General features: G+C 49.4%; 1 protein-coding gene across 1 annotated transcript in view; it reads right to left on the reverse strand.

Moving 5' to 3' along the window:
* Positions 1-1,319: 1,319 nt before the first annotated feature.
* ANKRD33B (ankyrin repeat domain 33B) overlaps positions 1,320-23,956 on the reverse strand; it is a 60,613-nt gene continuing 37,976 nt past the window's right edge. The window contains exons 3-5 of the mRNA XM_042806644.1: positions 16,557-16,686; positions 10,771-10,911; positions 1,320-4,505 (exon numbers count right to left, since the gene is read on the reverse strand). Of these exons, the coding sequence (XP_042662578.1) occupies positions 3,655-4,505; positions 10,771-10,911; positions 16,557-16,686 (1,122 nt within the window). The 3' untranslated portion in view covers positions 1,320-3,654. The remainder of the gene's footprint in view (positions 4,506-10,770; positions 10,912-16,556; positions 16,687-23,956) is intronic.

The raw sequence follows: 23,956 nt of genomic DNA on the forward strand, positions 1-23,956 counted from the left end.
CGAATGAATAATACATAGTGACACAGGGAGCCAATTACATGTAATTCCGTTTTCTCACCTGAAAAACCTTCCACGGAGTTGCTGGTCTCTTCCTTGCAACACAATCACTCTCCAGAGATGAGAGCACAGTACCGTTCCAGGGAACGTCGGGAAGCGCTTGGGATTTCACTTTCCACCGTATGAAATCCCTGCTGGTTACTGCACAAGTCAGTCGGCCCGTCGGGCTGGGTGCTTTCCAGGCAGCGAGACACCAGCTGCTGTCACGCCAGAGCTCGCAGGGCACCAAGGCAAGCGGTGGCCTCGGAGGCAGACGCAGCCCCCCGCCTGCTTGAGTTGACCAGGAGCAAGCTGAAGTACAGCTGGTACCGCTTGGTATTTCATAGTTATGGGTCTCTTGGAAAAAAAAAAAAAAAAAAAAAAAAAAAAAAAAAAAAAACACCACAAAAAAAAACAAAAAACAAAAAAACAAAAAAACAAAAAAACAAAAAAAAAACAAACAAACAAAAAAAAAAACACAAAAAAAAACAACAAACCAACCGGAAAAAAAAAACCAACCAACCAACCAAAAAAAAAAAAAAAAAAAAAACCAACAAAAAACACAAACAAAAAAACCCCAACAAACAACAAAACATAAATCAAACCACTCTATCTGTGCTGTAAATCCAACAGAAATTAAATCCTCCTCAGTGGCAGCAGCTCGAGGGGGACGGGCGGCTGGAGGGCAGCCAGGCGTGCCTCCTTCCCTGCTATGCTCCGTTTGCCACAGAAGCGTGTTCTGCAGGAGCTTTGCCCACTGCAACCTTCACATCCTTCAGACAGACACGCAAAAAAAAAAAAAAAAAAAAAAAAAAAAGCAAGGGAGAGGCTCAGCACTTTGGGTGAAGGTGGTGATGAAGAGGAGGCCTAAGACAGCGGGGGAGGCAGGCAGTGAGGAGGCAGAGCCCCCTGTGCCTGTTCTTGCCAACCTAACGAGCGCAAAGCTCGACACAAACGCACGAAACGGGGCCCCACTGTCCCTGGGGGTGCCGGGGGGGCTGCCTGCTTGCAGGGGAGCAAGGTGGCCAAGGGCCATCAGAGCGACGGCTTCTCTTTCCACCCAGATGGCCAGCCGGACCCCGATGTCGGGACAGACGTAGTGGCTTGCTTTTACGCCTAGGGAAAAATTCACGAGGAGTGGAAGTTACCCCACAATAGCTCCTTCCAGGGAAAACCAAACTGCTTTCAGATGGGGCTGATTGGTGAAAGCGGGTGGGCTTTTTGAACTACTGAAAAGCGAAAGGCAGAATCCCCAAACCACTCTGAAGAATAAGGTCACCAAAGAAGTTTAACAGCTTGTGCCTCTTTTAATGGAAATACCACGTGTTTATACACATTAAAGTACAAAGGGTTAGAAAACAGGCTTCATCTTCAGCCCCTAACTCTAACATACTGTACATTAATCCCTGAGAGCACCTGTCAAGTGTATGTCTCCTGCAAGCGATACCCAGAGTGCAAATTCAAGTGTTCACCTGCAGCACAGGGTGCTTTTCAGATACTGAATCTGAATGCTCAATCTTCAGTACGCTGGGTTGGCAGCAAACGAAAATTAATAGCTAAACCATTCCATCCAGTGTACTAATTCAAAGTCCACCCTGATGTCTTTGCCACAGAGATAAAAGATTGTCTTCCTACTCTCCAAAGAAAGAAGTTCAGCTTATATTCTAGTCACACTAAATCCATTGCAAAATTGGTGCCTATGAATTCCACAGCACTGATGCACTGGCAGACTAAAATCCTCTTTATATCCGCAGGGCCGGAGAGGTTTATTAGCAGGGTGTCTGTTCCTCCAACTCTGACCTGGGAAGCTAGCTGGCAAGGCAGGCCAACAAGCCGTACAGAGAACAGGCTGTGTGGAAAAATCCCTGTTTCACACGTCTGCCACAAGCCCTGTCAAGCCCCGACCCCGCAGGCTCTAGCTAGCGATACCAACCTGCGCACTAGTTTTCAATCAACCGAATTTATTTCTCCCACGACACGCACAGTTTCATTACAAGTTCAGGGAGAATGTGGCCACTCCTTGCGCCGTGGGAGTAAAGGATGGGAAAGTTTTCCCCCGCTTTAATTGAGGGAAGAAGCTGGTGACAGCAGCAGCTGTGGTCTGCCCAGGCTCCAGCAGAGCCTCGCCGTCAGGAGGGCACACCACAGCACATTTAATTTCGAACGGGAGCAGAGCCTGAGCAAAAAACACAGCCTGAGCATGCGCTGCGTGACCTGCCGCTTGCTTTTGACCTTTACTTTTATGAATGTGGTCTTTCTTCAGCAAGCAGCAGGTTTACAGCCCTCCTTTATCCGAATTTGCCAGGGTTTGGCATGCCGTGCAGCCTGACTGCTGGTAAAAACAGATGAGGCCGTAACCTTAACCTGCGGGAACTGACATTCTGAGATGCACTGCTATACTAGGGAAGTTTTTCTGCCAGCGTTGGGACAGGGGGGTGAGGTACTGCCCTCTCCGGGCACCCAGGGGTGTACTACCCAAGCTCACAATGACATCTGGCCACGCTTTCTAAACTTGAGTGGCTGAGCTGCCTGGTCCTGCATCTCCGACGGGCTGTTCATAGCGTACGACCAGTCGTGATACCTGGGAAAACTGCTTGAACTTCTGGAAGCTGCAGAATTTTCCTGTCCTGGCTGTAATCTGAAAAAGCTCCCAATAAACCTGGTAGGTTTTGTTTTGTTTTTTTTTTTTTTTTTTTAAGAGGAACTTAAATATCAACCTAAAAGAAGCCCACCTGTGGCTCACCATCTCCCTTATTTCACAGTTGAACACAATGACAAAAAATTCCCTGAGACTACAGAGGACACAACAGATAGAGGATACAGGGAAACTTCACGAGGGAGCAAACGGGGGAGGTGACAGTGGCATTCAAAAATTATCTCAGCTTTATCTGCTGCTCCAAATAAATCAGTCCCTGCCCCTGATTTATACCTGCAGAGGATGTGAATGCCTCGACTACAGAAATATTTCATATGTGGCCCTTCTTATGTTCAACAGAACAAACAATAGCATTAAGAACTGCATCCATACAGACTGCATAGACCTGTATGGTTTAATACCTATCCTGTTTTAAACTTTGATTACTGGAATTAAAGTGCTTAGTATATTCAACACAATTGTGGACCTGGATTTTCACTGCCCACCAGCACTGGGGTATAATTTTAAACTTTTCATTACAACTATAAAACCTTGCAATACGTCTACCTAAGCAAGGAGAGGGAGGGAAGTGTGGTGTCAAAAGCACAACTCCTTAATTTTGTCCGTTACAAAATGAACAAACACAGAACACGATCCTTTCCCACGCATGCTGTTTTTCGAGCTGCTTCTCCGTCATTCACCCGGAACTGGAGAAAAAAGAAACCGCAAAAGGACTGCACCGCTTAAAACTTCCTCTCGACAGCAGAGAGGCAAACTTAACAAGCCTTCCCCCTCAAAATACCTCCCTGCTGCACCGTCAGACACACTGTGGCACAGCCCTTGCCCTGCTTCTGCACCCCAAAGACCATTTTCCAGCACTGGAGCTCCGTGCGCAGTGGGCGTGCGCGAAGGCATTCAGTCTGTTATCTTGCTCAGATAACGAGACTAACGGCTCTAGAACCTTCTAAGCAGCTGCCTTTAAATCAGGTCCTGCATCTGGCAGGGGACACCTGCCTCTGCTTCTGAGCCTCTGCTGCTTTTTTCTTCTCTTGCTCCTCTGCCTTCTTCCGCTCCTCTTTCAGCTCCTTGTATCTCCATTTGGGAATCTGCAAATAGGGGTCGTCCTTCGCACTGCTCCTCCTCCTCACCTGTTCTGGCTGGAAGGTGGGCGGAGGCGCCTTGATGATCCGGACTTTGGGGATGACAAATCCCGGCCTGACGCTGCTCCGTCTGAGCAGGTGGAGGGGCAGGAGGCTTGCTTTCCTGGCGCCCACGGGGTTCACCTGGGAGGCCGTCAGGCTGACGGGCTGCAGGCTGGCTCGCCGGTCCCTCTTCCTGGGGATCAGCGTGACTTTGGAGTGCTGAAATAGCTTCTCGTAGCTGCTGATGTGATCTTTGTCCCGCGATCGGATCTCCTCGGCCCTCTGCCTCCTCAGGATTTCTGGAACGGCCAGTCTGCGTTTCCCCACAGAAGGTGGGCTGCCTGGACACACGGTCCGGCACGACAGAGCAATGAAAGGGCTGCCCAAACTCGTTGTCACCTTCACCATGTGGTCGAGGACCCCCTCTTCTTCTGGGCCATAGAAAGACCGTAATGAGACAGCTGCCCTCATGCACTCGGAAATCCTCTGCAAACAGGTTTTTGGCTCTGCAGCCTTGGCAAGAAGTTCCTTCATCTTTGGCCATTCTGGATTAAATTGATCACAAAACTGCTCCGGGCATGGCTTGTCCATCAGCTTTCGCATGATGAAGGCGGATTCTGATCTTCCTGTGTAACAAGCCCACTCCCATGAAGTCAGTCCGCGGCTTGGGTCGGTCGCGTGAACATTTGCCCCTCAAAGAAAACAAAACCAATTAGCGTTACTTAATGAAACTGCCCACAGTTTTGTTGCTGTGGTCGGCGTTGAAACAGGCAGCTCCCTGCAGGAAAACGTCACCTACAACACACAACAATATCTGTGTCAAAACGAACATGCAGTAAGGAGAGATCAGGTTCCTGACTTTCCGAACTCCTGATCTATTCGAAACAAACAAACAAAAACCAAATCAAGGCTATATATATTAAATTCTATTAAAACAATGCAAAAAAAATGACTTTGAAATATCAAAATTCAAATCATGAATTTCAACTGCATTGAATGTTGCCTGCCATTTTAAAATCCATTCGCTCGAGCTGGCGAGAAAAGAGTGACGAATACAGAAACAAACAATTCTGTACACAAAAATCCTTCCCATACAGAATAACGGGCTTTGCAGTGATTGCTGCCACTCAGAAGAGAGATTTTGGGCTAATGATTGCAAGTTCCATGAAAATATTCACTCAGTGCTCACCAGGGGCAAAAATAGCAAATAAAATACAAGGAATTTGTAGAAAAGCATTCAAAAAGTAGACCAAAAAAAAAAAAAAAAAAAAAAAAAAAAAGAGAAACCACCAGGTATAAAATTCAGGTTCTCTTATCTCTGAAAGGACACCGTAGAGCTAGGCAAAGATGAGAGGATGGTGACAAGGGTGATCAAATATAAGGAAAGTTTCCAGACACAGCAGAGAGTGCATAATGGGCAAGAAGGAACTTCAGTCTGAGCCCAGAGCAGCTGTTCTCACCCACCTTAGATTATCAGCCCTGGGGAAATGAACTCATTGTTAGCAAAACCATGCTACTGTCGCCAAGTGGACCAGCCATAAGAGGCGACTGAGACACATGCTAGACAGCAGAGGCTTAGACAGTTAAAGTACAGTGTTATGTCCTGAAAAGAAATGATTTCTAGACCTTTCCTCCCCCCCATTCCCAATTTATGGTCTTTATACCTCCAGTTCTGGCACCAGTTCCTAATCACCATTCTTCCTTCTCATATATTTCTGCATCCTTTTCCAGCTTTGCCTTCCTTTTGATCTCTCCATGTTCCTATAAGCCCCCTCATATGGGATTTTGCCCTTCTCCTCTCTTTTGCGTGAGGTTACCCTCTTTTCCTCCAGAGCACTTGGCTGCCTGAAGAGAGGATCCAAGCGTAACAGGAGGAGCCAGCATCCTAGCCTGCTCTGCTGTGTCCTTTACAACTTCTGTAGTGACATATCCAATGCTGCCGCAATCCCTGGCCATCAGAAAATTGCAGGGAAGTCCTCTCAGTTCCGTTATTAGTGGGGGAGCACGGGCATTTGTCAGTGAGGATGGCATGTGCCTAGCTCTGCTCTCACAGAAGAGCTCTGCAAAGGACAGAGGAAGCTCAGTACAGAGTGCATCTTTGGAAGGGTTGCTGCAGAACAATGAGTAGCAACGAGTGGTTTTGGAAGCTGAAGTCAGCAAGACTGCCACAAATGCCCAACACGTTACAGCTGGCGAACGCTGAAGGGTACAAAAGATCGGTCCCAAAACTAACTTGGTGTCACCAATGAAAAAGAATACGAGAGACGTGTTGGACTGGACAGCCAGCATCGTATCCTCTGCACTGCACCCAAGTGACCCTGGACACGCTCCCCGGGCACACACATCTTGATGTTTTAGAGTATAGGGGTATGTGGGCAAATGAATGAAATCTGTAGAGGAGAACAAGCATGAGTGGATACTCGCTGGTTTCAGGCCATCACGTTCTTAAGCTGCAAATCCTTTGGTTTATATTCTGCCTTTAAACTTTGACTCATCTCAGAGGGAGTTTTGCTTGCTCCAGAATGTAGGCTTTGTTCAGCAGCTCTGCTGCACATTCCCTGGGACAGGCACCTTGCCCAGTTGCTTTCAACATAACTGGCCTCTTTAACATTCAGCTCTGGTTTACACGTATCACTGGCCCTGTAGATAATTTCTGGGTTTCTTGAAAGGGTTTCAAGATGGGATACGAATGGGCCGCAACATCTGACTTCTTGAAGGGCTTCTGTATCGCCCGAACCACCGTTTTGAAACAGCCAACACAAAACTGACCTACACAGATCTTGTCACAAAAGAACATTCTGCCCCATTGCTTTGGAAGAGGCTGATGTCCAGAGACCAAGACCTGCTGAAATAGGCCAGAGAAGTATCATGATAAAATTTGGGGGGTTTCCAGGTGGATTATCTTGGTGACAGTATTTCAAACTCACAAAAGGGGGACCAGATAGATATAAGGAATGCTAACCAGGAAGCAGTTTGCAACGGGTCCAGTACAACCTTCCCACAAAGGATGTGTTGTCGTTACAGAAAAACAGAAGAAAAAGGAAAACATGGGGAAAGTGACCGAAACCTCAGTTTCAGATGATTCCTAAGTCTCCGAGAAAATCCCTAAAAAGAGATTGCTAGAGACACAGACCAAGAGCAAATGTGGATGTAGACACCTTAAGCAAAAGATCTGGCTTCAGTTTAAGTGTAATTTAAGTGAAATTTGCAGAAAGGGCCACTCAGAGTGAAAGCACAGGGGCACTGCAGGGAGTCAAGCACAGGGCCCGGGCTGGAAGGCAGAGAGGAGGCAAAGAGCAGGGAGAGTTAATCAAATCAAAGAGTTCATTAGCTGTGGACTGAAGAAAGGATTCCAAGATCTCAAAGGCAGCAGAGTTTGACTTAAGTTCGTGACTGCAGAAGCTGCAGATAAACCAGTGAGGGGAGGAGCAAAGACGTACAAAGACATGTCCTCTTGCTCCACTAGCCTGTTTTTGAACCATCCTACCCCCCGAATCTCTCCCATCTCAAGCTAGCCTCTTGTCCTGGCCGCTTCTTAACACTTGCCTCGGTCTGCACTCCCTCCCACTAGAGCTGACTGGGAACACGGCAGGTTACATGGAAGTTGGTTCTTTGTTATGCACCTACCACGGGAAGAACGGTGGCTAAAGGATTTGCCCCCATCTATGCATTGTGATAAACGGTATGCTCTGCTAGTAAACCAGCAAGCGGTATAGACATCTGCTTACCATTACATTCAAGAAAAGGACAAGCCAGCTCTGTTAAACGGCGCAGCTGTGAGACCCTGGATCAGAGTTGTGCAAAAAGAGCTGTGTGAGAGAGCGCTCACTGGGGCCTCCCCGCTCTTGCTCAGGGGCTGCACTGAGGCTCAGCTGTGGCCCTCGCCCGAGTTTTGGTGCAGCTACGCCTGGGCCTGGCCACATGCCTTGCTGATTTGGACCCCGACCCACCGATTTAATTTCTTTTTTTTTGACTTCAGACTTACCTTGTCTCCATGGACTTACCTGGCAATCGCTGCCGTAGTGCCCGATCCTGGTTACTGTCACCAGTGCTGCTCCATTTCTTCGAGAAGCGCCTTTGTTGATGGGGCTAGTGCCTCTGTGTGCCTCGCTGCCACCCTTGGCTCACCTCTCTGAGGAGAAGCCCACTCCTGCTGCTCCCTGACAGATGCCTCCCCAGGTGTTTTGGAAGCTTTATCTCAGAAAACAATACTACCCAGTATTGAAATCCAGATCTTGCAACCGAAATTGATGCTGACTTTGTTCCTTGTGTCACAAAATCTCCTCTAAGGCATGATTTACTATAGTGGCATTGATTTTCTGTACAAATCAGGAGGCATTTCTGAACAAACTTGTCATTCAGCAGAATGCCTCATCTGGAAGAGACATGAATAGTCATGTCCCTTTTTAAATGTGATAGCAATCTTATTGAACCGTCATTTCAGTGTAAGTACAGCCTACAGGTTTTCTTTTAGGAAAACTGCATTTGCCAGTTGCCTTGATTTTCTTGCAAAAGTTGCCTTGAAGATCACCTTCAGCACAACTGATTTGAATACGCATGCCCCTTTGGGAAATCAATATCCTATTTGATTAAGAAGGTTTAATGCCCCTTGAGGTGCAAAACTGACTTCCTGAGTTTAAGGAGAGGGAGCGAAAGAGCTCGGGCGTGTTACCGACCTGTTTTATACACCGTCTCCAAAGCCCAGTCTCCAGATCCACAGCCACTCCGATGACTTGACTAAAGCAGCACCGAGTTTACACTGGAGATTGCAGCAGGGCTTGGCACATGAGCGACTAGCGGCATTTCTGTGCCCCCGCTCGGGCTGGCTCGCTTGCTGAACGCCTGGCAGCAGCCTGTGACAAACTGCCGAGGAGCGACTGGGATCCCCCCCCCCAACACCACCACCACCAGCAAGTTCCCATGTTCCAAAGACTCGCTTTGAAAGAGCAACGTTATGGCCAAGTGTCTCAGAGCGCCTTAATCTTGTAGCGGTTGACGTTGGCCACCCTCCAGGAACTCAAATCTTGGAAGGAGCAATCACCCTGACAATCTAGCTCCAACCATCTGTCACACGGTGCCATTACATCTTTCCCATTTGACTGTGTTAAATCCATGCTTAGGCAGCTAGAAAGGTGAGTTATTTTCCTTTACTTACCTCCTGCATTGCCATAAGTAGGTGCCCATCACCTAAGCCACTAAACAGAGACTGGGTTTGAAAACCTCCTGGCTGTAACTCTCTTCTAAAGACACATACCTGCTTTGTAGCTATGCAAGTAGACCCACAGCTGATTATGGGTGTTTTGCCCCTGCGTTTCCATGCATTCTTATTTTTTAACGTAGAATTTTGCTTTTTTATTTGTGAAATTGTTTTTTTCACCACATGTTTCAATAATTATTTCTTCCACCTCCTTCAGCAAACTATCACTTTATTGCCAGCAGCCACTCAGTATCCCTTAAAGCCTGAACTACTTCTAAATCCACTCTGAACGAGCAGCTCCCTCCTGCCCTACGTTTCACCAGACTGTACAGTGCTAAAAAGTAATCAGACATTAAAATGGGTGCAGGCAACTTCTCACACTTCCTTTGTGGCCCCTATTTTGAGCTGAAAATGTGAGGACCTGCAAAATACTCACCAAAACATGTAGATAAACTGCAATTTAGAATCACGGAGTATATTAACTCTACACTTCTTTAGCCAATGGATGATCTTTGGTATTCTCACCATCTCTGCTGCACCAACAGGACGATACAACTTTCTGTAGGTAAACCTGACACGGAGGCTAACAAGGTCATTTTCTGGCTGGCTAAAGGTTTGTTTTCCCCAGTATTCTGTTTTCTTATGAATCATGAAAACAAGAAGGTGGCTATTTAGATGCCTGAGGCAGCAACCGTATAGTGAAGTTTGAGATCAATACTTCTTGTACAAGAAGTAGAATAACAAGGACTGAGATATCTACAAAGATGGAAAGGTTGTGAAATAGCTTCTAGTGACCCAAACAAAAGGAACAAGCTTCCATCAGATCTCCAGTGATAATAAAAGAAAAGTCGTAAGTCCTTGGAACTGAAGTTTCATTTTAAGTGATAAATTATAATGGGCACTGGAAAATTCTGCACTAGCAATACAACATTGTGGCTAAAAGGTGCTGTGTGCTGGGACTGCTCCTGTAGAAGCTGTTGCCCCGGCGTCTCTCACCCTTTCGGGTTTCCTCTCCAGGACCCCTTCACCTCGTAGTGCCTACAGCTGCAGTCAAGAGCCAATAGCAAGAAACACGTTTCCTGTTCTCAGATGTGAAGAGAGGCGGGAGGGCAGAGATGGATCTGCTCACACCCTGTGCCATGACTCCCTCCTTGCAGCAGACACAGGCCTGCTGGTGCCCTGTTGCCCATAAACCTGGAGACCAAACTCAGATCCGTAGAGGGGTTAAAAAGAGAGGTTATTACCTATGTCACCAGATTTCCCACCAACGCCCACTGTGTGACATTAACTCTACACCCAACACTGCTAACAGGAGCCAGAGCCCCCAGAGCTCTCCAGTCCCTGCCCCACGGCCTGCCACGGTTGGAGGGAGAAGCAGAGGTCCCACCACCATCACGGACCCTTGCACCGTCACACCCCCAGAGCTGGCAGCAGGAGACCGGCGTGTCTTTCCCAGCTGTGTCATGAACTCCATTAACAACTCGTCTACAAATCTGGACGGTCACGCTCCCCAGACTCTCCTGGAGACAATGAATCTTATACTGAGAACTCCGCAGGCAAACTGAGCGCTCCTGCACCTGCAGCATGCGGCTTCACCACCTTGTCTATGACTTATTTAAAAGCTGCGCCCATTTCCAGGGAAGGCTGCATCACACCACTCAGAGTAAACACCCCAAGAGCCAGTTTTCTTCTTGGCGTTTGCCTGTGACTGTCTAGTAGTATTTACAGTTAGATGATGATGATGAAGCAACTTAGCATACCTGCCAACATCAAGGCTTTCACGCATTCAGTTCGGCCCTGCATCGCAGATTTCATCAGTGCTGTGAATCCGAAGACATTCCTCTTCTCAATATCAAGCCCAGGAAAATAGTTCAACAAATAGTTTGTAATCGTTATGTGCCCTTTAAAGAAATGAAAAAAGCAGAGAAGATATGTCACGGAGTTAAGGCACTGCGCCTCAAGGTTAAACCAAAAATTACTCCTACAGGCTTGATAACTGGAAGAATACAGATAATTAATAAGATCTCTTTTCCTTGTATCCTCTTCCACTCGTTGCAGTCATCTACCTTAGGGTTACGTGACACTGATTTGTGACCAGAGCGTCGGGATAGGAGCCTGGAAACCTGGGTTCCCACCTTCTCTCAAGTTGCTTTCCTCTCTGAAAAGTCAGTTTAAAGTAAGGGAATAACTGAAGACCAGAGGTGGTCACTCCGAGGTTGCAAGGGGCCTCAGTTTCTTGACTCGGTGAGTAGCACTGGAGAGGGAATTCCTGAAGCTTATGGAAGGAAGGGCCATCGCCGGGGGGAACTGTCTGCAAAGGTGCAGAATTTTCCCTCCCCTGTTAAATTTGAGCCTTACAATCATGGCGCTTCATTAGAAAGTGATTACACATGGTAGTTCCAGACAATAATACTAATGAACCGTGCCAGGCCTGATAGGAGACAAAGGAATATTTTGTGTAGAATCCCACATTTTGATTTTTCCATCTGACAGTGTAAAGACACTTGTCTACTCTCCAGCAATAGGAAAATGGGGCCGCTGTTCAGTTTTGGTGGCGAAATAAATGACTTAAGTTCTGCTTCTGAAAGTAACTGTTGTTGCAATTCATGTGCCTCGTACGCCAGGATAACTGGTGTCAGCAAGGGCACACCGAGTACTTGAAGACATCTCTGGCTAAATGGTTGGAAGACCAATTAAAACATCAAATCTTTATAGCTGGACTATCAGAACAAGATGAATATCTAGTGCCATTATGACTCATTCAAAACAGTTTTCCCTTCACTTGTCATTCATTTTATGATGCTTTGATGCTTTATAAAATAATGCAGTCTGTCAGGCAGCTGCAACAATCACAATTTAATTACTGGGAGCTGTAAAAATACTCTCTCATCTCACTCTGCAGTCCAGCTGAATATTTTGTGATGCATGTCGTTCAAATTCATCTAGAAATGTTACTGAAGCAGATTGTAATTCATACAGGACAATTTAAAAAGTCTATAGTGTCACATCTGGTGCAGATTTCATCAGCAGTCGCTTTGTACCAACACATAACTGCATTCACTTTGGAAAGCAAGTTAAGAAAATCTTTACCGATTAATTTAAGATGTTTTCTAGGTGTTACTCTGTATCTCCTAGAATTTGCTGGACTCTGCTACCTTGCTGTGTAACTGGAAACTCTCCTGAAACCTGAGCAGATGTAGAGATAGCGCAGATCAGTTTAGCAACACCAGAGTCAGAGAAAACCAAATAAGGAGCTCCCTGTACCTCGTGCATTCTAATGCAAATGAAATACAAAGATACGGCAAACTGCAGCGAGCTGAACAAAGCAAAAGTGAACTGAGGTGAGGGCAGGATCAAGTGACCCAGGCCTGCTTACTTAACACAGAGGCTTCAGCTTCACTGACTTTATGGCATAAAATCAAATCCTGGCAGAGTATCAGTTACTACCGGGAGAATCTTTGTGCCCAAATTGTTTTTCAGGACGTGCTCTTCTTGAAGGTTTTGGAACAGGTGAAATACTGCTTTTTTTGACTTCCGAAACCAGAGATGGGAACTGAAACAAGGAGAAATAATAAGATGGAAGATTTTTCGGCAGTTATTACATTACTAAAGATGGTCTTCCCTTTGCCAAAAGCATAGCTGCAGTAAGAGACGTTTTGCAAATCTAGGACAATCCTAAGAGTCAATCCTGAAAGGCCTTAGCCAAACTCTCCAGGGGACTACAGAGAGCCTCAAAATGAGACAGAAAAAATACCGGCAATAACATAACAAAGGAAGTGAAGAGGTTTGTGACTCTAATTCCTGCAAACCACTCCAGTGTTAATCTGCAGGAGCTTCTGCCCTCTGAGGTTTGCTTCAAATTTCTAGTTCAAACCAGATATCAAATTCAAAGCAAAACTCAGAGCTGCCAAGTTTTTGTTCAAGCCCTGTCATACACTTTGATTTAAGGCCATAAAGTTTGCTTCAGTTCTCCGGTGTCTGGGTGAACTAGAACCCCGTATCTAAATAGCAAATCAGGTCAGTCTTCCATGATTTAAAGTCTGCTATGAAAGCTGCATGCAGCTCTCAAATAAATTAGCCTGGCCTCAGCCTGTTTGGTGATACTGAATTCGTATCAGGCTCTTGCTGTTTGTAAGCCAGACCTATCTTCCACCAGAACTGGCATGCTAAGGGTACACTTCTTCACCCTGTGAACTATATTTAGAGATCAGCACAGATGTCTGTAATAGCTTAATTCACTTAATTGCTGCCACAGAGAAAATGCCTGTAATGATGACAATATTACCTAATAATCTGTGTAATACAGGCAGAAGGATTAGCTGCATAATAAGGAAGATGATCTGGCAGACAACATCACAATTTTGAATTGTACCTGCAAAAAGCCTGTGTTTGGTCTAAGGGTGGTGAATGCTTTCTGGTGGATGGATGGAACTGAAGACACCCAGAACCTTTTATCCCCTGGATGCTTTCAGTGTTTGTGTTCTCGTGCCTCCCTTATTAAACAGGACCTAGGATAACTTCTGATTTTGCGTTCCCAGCTCTACAGCTTTGCCCCAGACTGGTCCCTGTAACATAAAACATCTAAACTCTGTGAGCAAATATGGCTCTCTAAACACCAGTGTATGCCAATTACCATATGCTGCCACCCATGTAGCTATGTGCTCAGCAGCAGCAGAACTGAGAAAAAAAAATGTTTAATGTAATTTTCCTCCCTTTTCCCTTTTATTGAAACCACTCTCCTTCCTTCCTTTCTTTCCACTAGTTATTTCAGTCTCTCGTTTGCATCAATCTCCCATTTTTTTCTGCATTCTCCTTGTACTGCTGTTTAATGATTTTGCTTCTGCTTTAACAGCATCACTACCCGTTTCTGGGCACCACCTGCTGCAGGCTGCAACAAATTCCGTTTCGGAAGGCAAGATCTCTTTGAGAAGGGATCCCACCTCTGTAAAAAATACTGAGAGAGCAAGTGAAGAGACCAACTTTCAAACCTGAAACTTGCACACTAAGCAGAGCTCTTTGTGGTTATTTTTCTATACTAACAAGCTTGTTAAGAAAGTACTGCTTTTCACTGACCCTTCCAGCCTATCTTTCTCAGCCCGTGCAAAAAAACTTCAACTTTAGATACTTTCTTTGAAGGCGAGAATCTTAAATTATCAAAAGCAATATAAGGAACTGAATTCACTGATCTTCTGAGACTCTAGCTGGGTCTTTAAGAAAATTCTATTTAATGCAAGCTGATGCCCAGCTTTGAGCATCGTGTCTGGGCAGTTATGAAGTGGCATAGGCACGTGTAGATTTTAAACTCCTCTAGCAAAAGTAAACAGGCCTCCCTGTCACCTCCCTCAGTCTCTGTACCTCGTGTTAACGATGCAGCCTCTGAAACACAAGGAACGATCCATCGGGACCTCAGCCTCTTTCCCAGCCAGCTCCTCCTCAGGGTCTGGCCATATGTGATGGACCCACCTGGTCAGCAGTTTGTAACAAAAATGGCAGCGCTTTCTGAAACCTTCTGATATCACCTTATAATTAACTGAAATAATGTGGATTTGCTATTGGACTCTCCACAGAAAAACACATACTTTCTGTATAAATAACAACGATCTCTCAGAATAATTTATTTTGCAAAAATATTATTCTTTTCATGGCCAAAAGTTTTTTTTAAAAACAAACAAACAAACAAACAAACAAATAAATCCTCTACTAAATGAAAGCTTGCATAAGCTTTGCTTTCAGTTCTTTATAATACACTGCTCAGTGTTACTACTTAACGTTCAGCAATAATTAAGCAGCATCTATTGCACTCTAGCTCCTCTGGTTGCAATGTTAACCTCACAGTAATCTCTATTAACACTACAGCAGTATCTTGTGATAATGAATTAAATAACTGGTGTCAATGCTGTAGCTCAGGATTATCATAGTCAGGGGAAACATCCAAGTGTTAAGAATTTGTATAAGCTTCCGCTGACTACAGTAATTTCCAGTTGCTTTGGGGATCAATAGCAAGTACTGGCAGAGAGTGTTGAGTCAATGTCAGCCCTCTGGATTAATCCTGAGCTCATTATCATGAGTTATAAAGGTCAGCAAGGAGTCAGTGTTAAACCTTTTACAGCCCAAATTTATATTAGAGCGGATAAATAAAAGTAGTTTAGAGTTTTGGAGACTTACTCCACTTTCTTTAGAAAGCTACTGTACTCGTGACTTTGCTATGAGCATGGCTACTGTGGTTGCAATTCTGTCTTCCAGTATACAAAGCTTATCCCGCAGTGACTTCTTTAGCAGAGTTCACTTTTTGGCACAACACAAAGCAAAGTTTGGTACTTTGGAAATGCCTAGTGGCAATACTACAAAGTTAACATCAGAGGAACTGGCCCAATCTTTAGATGTGGCTTGTAATGTCCATTGACGTTGCCTGATGGAAATTTGTTTTCCCCAGCCAGCCTGGGTCTGGGAGAGAACGTTGTGTCCCATCAACTCCCACCAACATCCCATATTCTTCACCACTGAGCAGATATGGTCAGAAAGAGCAGGCATGCATTGCCTCGTAAAGTGATTGCCCTTGAGGAGCGTGCTTGAGGCATGCAAAGGAAACGGTGGATGCGGAGCCAGGCAGCCCTTGGAACAGCCTGTAGACTACAAAGTGATGACCTCCTTGGTCAAATCTTTCCTGATCTACCTACTTCAGCATTTTGTTAACCCTTGTAAGAGAAAACTACAGCTTCCCTTAAAGCACGGTGTTTCAGTCTTAACAGGAATAATCAACTGATCGCTTTTTAACTGTACACTTGAAGCTAGTAACTCTTTAGGAGCATCTCTTACATTTACGTGATCTGTTACATTTGTTCATTGGATATTACCATGCTGCTGGAGATAAAAGGAAACCTGGGGATAAACTCAGCTCTGGCTCCAGCCTGCATCAGGATTAACATGGTCGATGTCAATATAATCAATCTGCTATAAAAGCAGCATTGGCAAACACTGAATCCTGCAGAGACTGTGTAAATGGGTTTGGTTTTTTTTTTTTTTTGGCTTTAACTATGGAGTGGTTGAAGAATGTTTTACCAGCTAAGATATTTCTTAATGGTGATACATTTTCCTGTAGTCAGCAATTACTACAGACCCACTGAGGTAGGTGCAACAAGCATGTGAAGAGAGATGCTATCAGCACTAATACAGCACGTTACATGACCACAATGTTGACTGGTTGCTTGCCAGAGCAAACATAGGAAAATATGCTTAAAGGACCAAAGCAATATAGTACTGCACCCCTGGGGCAAGATTTTTTTTTTAAGTTCAAATAGTTAGTGGCATCTACTAGAAACATATAGCTTTTTCTGTCTTAATTCATTGGATAAACATTACTGTTGATTAATTAGTTTAAAGAAAATCATGACAAACTTACTTGGGAGTGGATTTGGCCAGGATTATTTTGTGCAGACCAATTTCTTCTAGGACTTTTTGAAAAAAAAAAATCCTAAAAATAATAGCCACAACACACACTCCTCCTACAATGCTGTATGGAGAGGTGAACCAAAGAGCCTTTCCTTACCTGCCTGTGCAGCTGTAATTAGAGCCGTGTTCCCTTCGTTGTCCTGCCAGTTCACATCAAGGTGAGGGCATTGTGCTAAGGCTATTACAATATCCACATAACCTTGGTAACAGGCAACAATAAGACCGTTCTGTAAGTAAAATATAAAGAGAGAGTTAGGTTTACCAGACTCAGAAAAGTTCACTGAAGAAGCATACTAGTCTGCTTTTTTTTTTTTTTTTTTTTTTTTTTTTTTCTCCCAACTGAAGAACTGAAAAGGTATCAGCATAACTAGTGATTAGCTCCGGGCACGATGTTCAGATCTGAAACACTGCTTTTTATCTCTGCCCTTCGGCGAGTAACATTTGGTATTCCTCAGAAATACCTAAGAGAGTGGGTATTATATTATGCTACTTGGAAAGTAACTGTTTATAAATGGCTTGTGCTTATATGGCTATATGCTCTATATCCAAATGAGAATAAATCAGATTTTATTATGTAATAAATTGAACTCGGCAGGTAAGATGAACTGGACCTGCTCTGAATATTAATTCTCTGAAAAAGAACTACTTGCTTTCCGAAGGGGAAGTGGTGGGCAGGAGTGGTGTTCATACTGCCTGTTGCTATCTTTAAATACTTCAGGTTTCCTGTTAGAACTAACCTTTTTTTTTTATAACCATAAATAAAACAAAATCGCTTTCAGAGTTCCTGTTTAGTGTGCCTTATAACGGCTGGAAGCTGTAAAACTTCCAAGAGGAAGCCAAGCCAGGAGGCAAACCTTATAACGCCGCTTGATACCCAGATAGCGTTTCACCAACTGACGCTTCCCTAAAATATTAGGGGATTTTTAGCTTCCCTAAAATACAGCAAAATGCACTCGCCATTAATTGAATGGAACTACTGTACTTAATCCTGGCCGCTCACTTGACCCCAAGGATTGAAACCGTTATCTCCGGCGTTCGGGATCGCCCGGGCAGCCCGGCGTTGAGCCGCAGGGGGCCGGCGCGGGCAGATGGGCGCTCCCCGCGCTCCCTCTTCGCTGCCAACGCACCACTCGCTTCTCCCCAGCTCACCACTCGTTTCTCCCCAGCTCACCACTCGCTTCTCCCCAGCTCACCACTCATTTCTCCCCAGCTCGCCACTCGCTTCTCCCCAACTCGCCACTCGCTTGTCCCCAGCTCGCCACTCGTTTCTCCCCAACTCGCCACTCGCTTCTCCCCAACCCGCCACTCACTTCTCCCCAGCTCACCACTCGCTTCTCCCCAACTCACCACTCGCTTCTCCCCAGCTCGCCACTCGCTTCTCCCCAGCTCACCACTCACTTCTCCCCAACTCACCACTCGTTTCTCCCCAGCTCACCACTCGCTTCTCCCCAGCTCACCACTCGTTTCTCCCCAGCTCACCACTCGCTTGTCCCCAGCTCACCACTCGTTTCTCCCCAGCTCACCACTCGTTTCTCCCCAGTTCACCACTCGTTTCTCCCCAGCTCACCACTCGTTTCTCCCCAGCTCGCCACTCGCTTCTCCCCAGCTCACCACTCACTTCTCCCCAGCTCACCACTCGCTTCTCCCCAGCTCACCACTCGCTTCTCCCCAGCTCACCACTCGCTTCTCCCCAGCTCACCACTCGTTTCTCCCCAGCTCACCACTCGTTTCTCCCCAGTTCACCACTCGTTTCTCCCCAGCTCGCCACTCGCTTCTCCCCAGCTCGCCACTCGTTTCTCCCCAACTCGCCACTCGCTTCTCCCCAGCTCGCCACTCGCTTCTCCCCAGCTCACCACTCACTTCTCCCCAGCTCGCCACTCGTTTCTCCCCAACTCGCCACTCGCTTCTCCCCAGCTCACCACTCGTTTCTCCCCAGCTCGCCACTCACTTCTCTCCAGCTCGCCACTCGTTTCTCCCCAACTCGCCACTCACTTCTCCCCAACTCACCACTCGTTTCTCCCCAGCTCACCACTCACTTCTCCCCAGCTCACCACTCGCTTCTCCCCAACTCACCACTCGTTTCTCCCCAGCTCACCACTCGCTTCTCCCCAGCTCACCACTCGTTTCTCCCCAGCTCACCACTCGCTTGTCCCCAGCTCACCACTCGTTTCTCCCCAGCTCACCACTCGCTTCTCCCCAACTCACCACTCGTTTCTCCCCAGCTCACCACTCGCTTGTCCCCAGCTCACCACTCGTTTCTCCCCAGCTCGCCACTCACTTCTCCCCAGCTCGCCACTCGTTTCTCCCCAACTCGCCACTCACTTCTCCCCAACTCACCACTCGTTTCTCCCCAGCTCACCACTCGCTTCTCCCCAACTCACCACTCGTTTCTCCCCAGCTCACCACTCGCTTCTCCCCAGCTCACCACTCGCTTCTCCCCAACTCGCCACTCGCTTCTCCCCAGCTCACCACTCGTTTCTCCCCAGCTCACCACTCGTTTCTCCTCAGCTCACCACTCGCTTCTCCCCAGCTCACCACTCGCTTCTCCCCAGCTCACCACTCGTTTCTCCCCAGCTCACCACTCGCTTGTCCCCAGCTCACCACTCGCTTGTCCCCAGCTCACCACTCGTTTCTCCCCAGTTCACCACTCGTTTCTCCCCAGCTCACCACTCGCTTCTCCCCAGCTCACCACTCGCTTCTCCCCAGCTCACCACTCGCTTCTCCCCAGCTCACCACTCGTTTCTCCCCAGCTCACCACTCGTTTCTCCCCAGTTCACCACTCGTTTCTCCCCAGCTCGCCACTCGCTTCTCCCCAGCTCGCCACTCGTTTCTCCCCAACTCGCCACTCGCTTCTCCCCAACTCGCCACTCGCTTCTCCCCAGCTCGCCACTCACTTCTCCCCAGCTCACCACTCGTTTCTCCCCAGCTCGCCACTCACTTCTCCCCAGCTCGCCACTCGTTTCTCCCCAACTCGCCACTCACTTCTCCCCAACTCACCACTCGTTTCTCCCCAGCTCACCACTCACTTCTCCCCAGCTCACCACTCGCTTCTCCCCAACTCACCACTCGTTTCTCCCCAGCTCACCACTCGCTTCTCCCCAGCTCACCACTCGTTTCTCCCCAGCTCACCACTCGCTTGTCCCCAGCTCACCACTCGTTTCTCCCCAGCTCACCACTCGTTTCTCCCCAGTTCACCACTCGTTTCTCCCCAGCTCACCACTCGCTTCTCCCCAGCTCACCACTCACTTCTCCCCAGCTCACCACTCGCTTCTCCCCAGCTCACCACTCGCTTCTCCCCAGCTCACCACTCGCTTCTCCCCAGCTCACCACTCGTTTCTCCCCAGCTCACCACTCGTTTCTCCCCAGCTCACCACTCGTTTCTCCCCAGCTCGCCACTCGCTTCTCCCCAGCTCGCCACTCGTTTCTCCCCAACTCGCCACTCGCTTCTCCCCAACTCGCCACTCGCTTCTCCCCAGCTCGCCACTCACTTCTCCCCAGCTCACCACTCGTTTCTCCCCAGCTCGCCACTCACTTCTCCCCAGCTCGCCACTCGTTTCTCCCCAACTCGCCACTCACTTCTCCCCAACTCACCACTCGTTTCTCCCCAGCTCACCACTCGCTTCTCCCCAGCTCACCACTCACTTCTCCCCAGCTCGCCACTCGCTTCTCCCCAACTCGCCACTCGCTTCTCCCCAGCTCACCACTCGCTTCTCCCCAACTCACCACTCGTTTCTCCCCAGCTCACCACTCGCTTCTCCCCAACTCGCCACTCGCTTCTCCCCAGCTCACCACTCGCTTCTCCCCAGCTCACCACTCGTTTCTCCCCAGCTCACCACTCGTTTCTCCCCAGTTCACCACTCGTTTCTCCCCAGCTCACCACTCGCTTCTCCCCAGCTCACCACTCGCTTCTCCCCAGCTCACCACTCGCTTCTCCCCAGCTCACCACTCGCTTCTCCCCAGCTCACCACTCGCTTCTCCCCAGCTCACCACTCGTTTCTCCCCAACTCACCACTCACTTCTCCCCAGCTCGCCACTCGTTTCTCCCCAGCTCACCACTCGCTTCTCCCCAGCTCACCACTCGTTTCTCCCCAGCTCACCACTCGCTTCTCCCCAGCTCACCACTCATTTCTCCCCAGCTCACCACTCGTTTCTCCCCAGTTCACCACTCGTTTCTCCCCAGCTCACCACTCGCTTCTCCCCAGCTCACCACTCACTTCTCCCCAGCTCACCACTCGCTTCTCCCCAGCTCACCACTCGTTTCTCCCCAGCTCACCACTCGCTTCTCCCCAGCTCACCACTCGTTTCTCCCCAGCTCACCACTCGCTTCTCCCCAGCTCACCACTCGCTTCTCCCCAGCTCGCCACTCGTTTCTCCCCAGCTCGCCACTCGCTTCTCCCCAGCTCACCACTCGCTTCTCCCCAGCTCACCACTCGTTTCTCCCCAGCTCACCACTCGTTTCTCCCCAGCTCACCACTCGTTTCTCCCCAGCTCACCACTCGCTTCTCCCCAGCTCACCACTCGTTTCTCCCCAGCTCACCACTCGCTTCTCCCCAGCTCGCCACTCGCTTCTCCCCAACTCGCCACTCGCTTCTCCCCAACTCACCACTCGTTTCTCCCCAGCTCACCACTCGCTTCTCCCCAGCTCACCACTCGCTTCTCCCCAGCTCACCACTCGTTTCTCCCCAACTCACCACTCGCTTCTCCCCAGCTCACCACTCGTTTCTCCCCAGCTCACCACTCGCTTCTCCCCAACTCGCCACTCCCTTCTCCCCAGCTCGCCACTCGTTTCTCCCCAGCTCACCACTCGCTTCTCCCCAGCTCACCACTCGTTTCTCCCCAGCTCACCACTCGCTTGTCCCCAGCTCACCACTCATTTCTCCCCAGCTCACCACTCGTTTCTCCCCAGTTCACCACTCGTTTCTCCCCAGCTCACCACTCGCTTCTCCCCAGCTCACCACTCGCTTCTCCCCAGCTCACCACTCGCTTCTCCCCAGCTCACCACTCGTTTCTCCCCAGCTCACCACTCGCTTCTCCCCAGCTCACCACTCGTTTCTCCCCAGCTCACCACTCGCTTCTCCCCAGCTCACCACTCGCTTCTCCCCAGCTCGCCACTCGTTTCTCCCCAGCTCGCCACTCGTTTCTCCCCAGCTCACCACTCGCTTCTCCCCAGCTCACCACTCGTTTCTCCCCAGCTCACCACTCGTTTCTCCCCAGCTCACCACTCGTTTCTCCCCAGCTCACCACTCGCTTCTCCCCAGCTCACCACTCGTTTCTCCCCAGCTCACCACTCGCTTGTCCCCAGCTCACCACTCGCTTCTCCCCAGCTCACCACTCGTTTCTCCCCAGCTCACCACTCGTTTCTCCCCAGCTCACCACTCGCTTCTCCCCAGCTCACCACTCGCTTCTCCCCAGCTCACCACTCGCTTCTCCCCAGCTCACCACTCGCTTCTCCCCAGCTCGCCACTCGCTTCTCCCCAACTCACCACTCGCTTCTCCCCAGCTCACCACTCGCTTCTCCCCAACTCACCACTCGCTTCTCCCCAACTCACCACTCGCTTCTCCCCAGCTCACCACTCGCTTCTCCCCAGCTCACCACTCGTTTCTCCCCAGCTCACCACTCCCTTCTCCCCAGCTCGCCACTCGCTTCTCCCCAACTCACCACTCGCTTCTCCCCAGCTCACCACTCCCTTCTCCCCAGCTCGCCACTCGCTTCTCCCCAACTCACCACTCGTTTCTCCCCAGCTCACCACTCCCTTCTCCCCAGCTCGCCACTCGCTTCTCCCCAACTCACCACTCGTTTCTCCCCAGCTCACCACTCCCTTCTCCCCAGCTCGCCACTCGCTTCTCCCCAACTCACCACTCGCTTCTCCCCAGCTCACCACTCCCTTCTCCCCACCTCGCCACTCGCTTCTCCCCAACTCACCACTCGCTTCTCCCCAGCTCGCCACTCGCTTCTCCCCAACTCACCACTCGCTTCTCCCCAGCTCACCACTCCCTTCTCCCCAGCTCGCCACTCGCTTCTCCCCAACTCACCACTCGCTTCTCCCCAGCTCACCACTCCCTTCTCCCCAGCTCGCCACTCGCTTCTCCCCAACTCACCACTCGCTTCTCCCCAGCTCACCACTCGCTTCTCCCCAACTCACCACTCGCTTCTCCCCAACTCACCACTCGCTTCTCCCCAGCTCGCCACTCGCTTCTCCCCAACTCACCACTCGCTTCTCCCCAGCTCGCCACTCGCTTCTCCCCAACTCACCACTCGCTTCTCCCCAACTCACCACTCGCTTCTCCCCAGCTCACCACTCCCTTCTCCCCAGCTCACCACTCGCTTCTCCCCAGCTCACCACTCGCTTCTCCCCAGCTCGCCACTCGCTTCTCCCCAACTCACCACTCGCTTCTCCCCAGCTCGCCACTCGCTTCTCCCCAACTCACCACTCGCTTCTCCCCAACTCACCACTCGCTTCTCCCCAGCTCACCACTCCCTTCTCCCCAGCTCACCACTCGTTTCTCCCCAGCTCACCACTCCCTTCTCCCCAGCTCACCACTCGCTTCTCCCCAACTCACCACTCGCTTCTCCCCAACTCACCACTCGCTTCTCCCCAACTCACCACTCGTTTCTCCCCAGCTCACCACTCGCTTCTCCCCAGCTCACCACTCACTTCTCCCCAGCTCACCACTCGCTTCTCCCCAGCTCACCACTCGTTTCTCCCCAGCTCACCACTCGCTTCTCCCCAGCTCACCACTCGTTTCTCCCCAGCTCACCACTCGCTTCTCCCCAGCTCACCACTCGCTTCTCCCCAGCTCACCACTCGTTTCTCCCCAGCTCACCACTCGTTTCTCCCCAGCTCACCACTCGTTTCTCCCCAGCTCACCACTCGCTTCTCCCCAGCTCACCACTCGTTTCTCCCCAGCTCACCACTCGCTTCTCCCCAGCTCGCCACTCGCTTCTCCCCAACTCACCACTCGTTTCTCCCCAGCTCACCACTCGCTTCTCCCCAGCTCACCACTCGCTTCTCCCCAGCTCACCACTCGTTTCTCCCCAACTCACCACTCGCTTCTCCCCAGCTCACCACTCGTTTCTCCCCAGCTCACCACTCGCTTCTCCCCAACTCGCCACTCACTTCTCCCCAGCTCGCCACTCGTTTCTCCCCAGCTCACCACTCGCTTCTCCCCAGCTCACCACTCGTTTCTCCCCAGCTCACCACTCGCTTGTCCCCAGCTCACCACTCATTTCTCCCCAGCTCACCACTCGTTTCTCCCCAGTTCACCACTCGTTTCTCCCCAGCTCACCACTCGCTTCTCCCCAGCTCACCACTCGCTTCTCCCCAGCTCACCACTCGCTTCTCCCCAGCTCACCACTCGTTTCTCCCCAGCTCACCACTCGTTTCTCCCCAGCTCACCACTCGCTTCTCCCCAGCTCACCACTCGCTTCTCCCCAGCTCACCACTCGTTTCTCCCCAGCTCACCACTCGCTTGTCCCCAGCTCACCACTCGCTTCTC

This window comes from Tyto alba, unplaced genomic scaffold, assembly GCF_018691265.1.
Source record: "Tyto alba isolate M040663 unplaced genomic scaffold, T.alba_DEE_v4.0 Super-Scaffold_48, whole genome shotgun sequence".
Taxonomy (NCBI): domain Eukaryota; kingdom Metazoa; phylum Chordata; class Aves; order Strigiformes; family Tytonidae; genus Tyto; species Tyto alba.